General features: G+C 43.3%; 1 protein-coding gene across 1 annotated transcript; it reads left to right on the top strand.

Moving 5' to 3' along the window:
• Positions 1-2,488: 2,488 nt before the first annotated feature.
• LOC125489470 lies at positions 2,489-3,434 on the top strand. The gene has a single exon (XM_048625415.1). The coding sequence runs from the start codon at positions 2,643-2,645 to the stop codon at positions 3,390-3,392; it is 750 nt and encodes a 249-aa protein (XP_048481372.1). The 5' UTR covers positions 2,489-2,642; the 3' UTR covers positions 3,393-3,434.
• The last annotated feature ends 442 nt before the right edge of the window (positions 3,435-3,876 follow it).

Raw genomic sequence — 3,876 nt, 5'->3', positions numbered from 1 at the left:
CGACGGGCACGGCGCACTAAACGGCAATATGTCCGGCGTCTCAGAGTCTGCACCGACATTGTACAGAGGGGGCGTAGACCAGTAGCGGAAGCGGCGGGCGCCGCGACGCATTACGCGGCGACTGGCGCGGCGTGCGGCACGACGCATCACGCGGCGAGCGGCGCGACGCATCACGCGGCGAGCGGCGCGACGCATCACGCGGCGAGCGGCGCGGGGAGCCTCGTGGCGAGCGTCGTGGCGAGCGTCGCGGGGAGCCTCGTGGCGAGCGTCGCGGAGAGCCTCGTGGCAAGCGTCGCGGGGAGCTTCGTGGCGAGCGTCGTGGCGAGCGGCCAGGCGAGTGGTGCGGTGTGCGGTACGGCGAGGGGCAGTGGAGATGGAAGGGTGGAGTGACTACTACACTGCCTGTGCAGTAACTCTCCAGTATGCTGGCCGACCCATAATTTTGGCTGGTGCTGGGCTGTGGCTGCAAATATTTAAAAACCGGTAATTAAATAAGCATAATAATTATGTATTATATTATACCTATGCCTAATTAGTTATGGTGTAATAGTGGTTATGAATATTATGTAAAATTTTCTGTTAAGTATGTCTGTTGTGTTAGCTGCTGGGGATCCTTATTTGAAATAAATAAATAAATTGTAGGTTTTAACTTACAGCCTCGAATGGATCCACTCGTGCCCCAGCTATTCCCATGCCAAAATCGTCACCAAGGAGTCCCAAAAACTTCTCAATTTCGGTCAACTCCTTGGCTGTTGAAGGGCCGCCACCTGTCCGACTGTGAGAGCTACGCACAGCAGCAACTCTAGCTTTTAGCTTGCATTTGTAGTCGTTCCAGTACTAAAAAAGGAAGGAGTCACTTAACATAAATGAGTAATTTACCTACTCACAATGGGGCAGAGCTTAGTACAACAATATAGCTATATTCTCTATGTGTCCAAAAACTGTTGGTGATATGCACTAACTAATAGAACCCAATACTGATGAAATGTGGTTGCCCCTCTCTACACCGCTAATATTCATATGCTTATCCTATATTTTATAAGTGTCAGTCCTAGGTTAAATGTTTTCAGCAAACCATTACTGCTTCTGCTGCAAAGACTTACTTATAGCATACAGTGTCTGCGCCACATAGTACTTTACGGACGTCCGTTCAACGCAGATGAGGCACTGCAGAAGTACTCAGATACAGTACTCAGATCATCATCTTGGCTCGCAATTATCACACTCTAACGATATCGAATCAAATCACGGTACTAACGACATGTTCATTATAGTTTCGTAACTTTTATTTCCTCGAATAATATCCTATTGCGAAAACTTTCAAATTTATTTACGGGAAAAACGCCTTTTGGATTTGACGTTTCCGACTGTTTCACAGATTAATAAGTAAATTATGTCATGAATTATTACTTTTCACTAGTGTTTAATAAGTATAGTGCCACAATCTTATCTGTTCCGGTGGTCAAAATGTGTACTAACGAGACGTCATTGTCAAACTTCATTTCATACTCTGTGCGTTATTTGAGTTGTCAATTTCTGCGAAGAGGCTGACGCTATGTTATTTAATTTGTTTTGTGATTTTCTGGGTGAAATAATGCCAAAAGCGCTGAAAAGTGATGCAAGAAAAGTAATACTAGATATATTGGCTTTTATGCAGGAAGAATAACGTATTCAGGCGCCTTTAATTCCGTTTGAAAAATTGGAAGAACGAGTTGCAGCGGCTACAGGTTAGTGTTGCCAAATATGACGAATAATTTTACCCATATACTGACATGTAATTTTATTAATATTTTCCCGAGAGACCCGTAAAGTATATAATCTTTATTTTTCTTTGATTACAGGTGTGAGTGAAGCTGCGTACCTATACCTTAGGCAGTATACCAAGAAGAATTTCTCGCACCGGCAGCGATTTTAGACGAAATAATGATGATTAATGACATCTTCTTCTTCCCCTACGAGTATCAAGGGTTGGCTGGAAGAAATGGATTTTTAGCAATTAGCCTTTGTACATTGTCTGAATTTCTTTTAATTTTATGCTCTTGCTTCTTGTTACTTTAGAAAATAAAGTACCTAAATAAATAAATAATAATTAAGTACTTAATAGTTTTTTTAAAGTCTATCTATCTCGTTATTCCCACGACCCACAGATATTACCTATATCATTGTAAAATCTAGATTTAAATGTCTTTTTTTTCTGTTCGCCGTGGACAAATTTTTTATACAACGAATGTCGTTTGATATATTATTATCCTCTTTCATTTACTATTGACCCTATATTTTGATTTATCTATACTTATGAATGTACCTAATTATAACAATAGCAGAAATGCATTGTCGTTTAAACCACGGCAAAATTTAATCGATGGCATCACTGGATTCGATCACAGCGATCCGTCACCGGAACAGATAAGATTGTGGCACTATATTTAAGTATTTAATACTTTTTTTTTTTTGCGGGTAGGTGTGAAATAATACACATCTATAAATTTACTGTGATATTTATATAATTAAAATAAATATAAACAAACAATAAAAACAAAATAATTTATGATAGTTTGCAAGCTATAATAATAAAGTACCTGCTGGCATAATAATTTCCTCTCCTGGACAACTATTACAGTGACACTGAAATTGTTGACATTATGGACTCAATCAAGAAGTCTATGGAGGAGTTGAAGGACCTTTTCAATGTCCAGATGTCGGCCTTTCATGACGAGGTTCTACAGAAGAGTCCACAAACTCCCACTATTACTGGACTGGCTGCACAATTTATATCATTTCGTACATTCATGATGTCAGCACTGGGCAGTCTGCAGCAACAAGTAGACATGTTGGCACGAGCTTCAGATGAGCAGGAGACCCGCACTCGACGAAAGATGCTCCTCCTCCATGGCGTCAAAGAAGCAGCGAAGGAGAACACCACAGCTGTGGTTCTTAGAGTTGTCGGTGAGCATCTGGGTGACCCTGAGTTGCTGTCTGAGGATGATGTAAGGCAATGTCACAGGATGGGGCGTCTCAGTTCGGACAAGCCTAGACCAATCCTCCTGAAGCTGAGGGATGTGCCGTCCAGAAACAGCCTCTGGTTTGCCAAGACCAAGCTGAAAGGCACGGGGGTGACGATGTCGGAGTTTCTGACGAAGCCCCGGCACGACACTTTCCTGGCGGCGCGGGAGCGGGTCGGCGTGTCGCGGTGCTGGACCAGGGACGGGAGCATCTTCGTTCTCGACCCGGAGGGCAAGCGTCATCGTGTTGTGACCATTTCTGAGCTGAACGCCGTGTGTCCATTGACGTCTAAGGCCCAGGAGAACACCAATCCTTCAACAGCCTCCAAACAGGTCACCGCAAAGGCTACGGCATCTCGGGAACGAAGAGTGACCAAAAAGCCATCGTAATGGGATCCATTTAGTGTTTGTTTGAATGATACCCATTATTTTTCTTAAGGACGCATTTTCAAAAATCTTCTCTTCGATTTTAGGTATTGAGTCGTACTACTACATACGCACGGCTCTCACACACACAGTGGCATTATGCAAATCGTGAAATGAGTATACTAAAATAACTTGATCATTTTAGTATTTGGTTATATTTTCGTAAACTACAATCTATAATCAAAAGGTTCTTGTCTCTCGAGGGTCTGATGAGGAGCAGGAACTTGGCGACTGGATCTCAATGACGGCAATAGGTAGGAACATCGAGATTGGGCTCATTCATTTAGTCTCAGGGTGCTGGTTTCAGGTGCGGTCTGGTGAGGGTCTGATGAGGAGCAGGAACATGGCGACTGGATCTCAATGATGGCAATAGCTAGGAACATCGAGATTGGGCTCGTTCATTTAGTCTCAGGGTGCTAGTTTCAGGTGCGGTCTGGTGAGGGTATGA

Source organism: Plutella xylostella, chromosome 14, assembly GCF_932276165.1.
Source record: "Plutella xylostella chromosome 14, ilPluXylo3.1, whole genome shotgun sequence".
Lineage (NCBI taxonomy): Eukaryota > Metazoa > Arthropoda > Insecta > Lepidoptera > Plutellidae > Plutella > Plutella xylostella.
The sequence above is the reverse complement of the archived record's forward strand: the minus strand, read 5'-3'. Positions and strand labels throughout refer to the sequence as shown.

Excerpts from the sequence above, each read along its gene's own strand:
- LOC125489470 (XM_048625415.1), top strand. The coding sequence starts at position 2,643 with ATGGACTCAATCAAGAAGTCTATGGAGGAGTTGAAGGACCTTTTCAAT.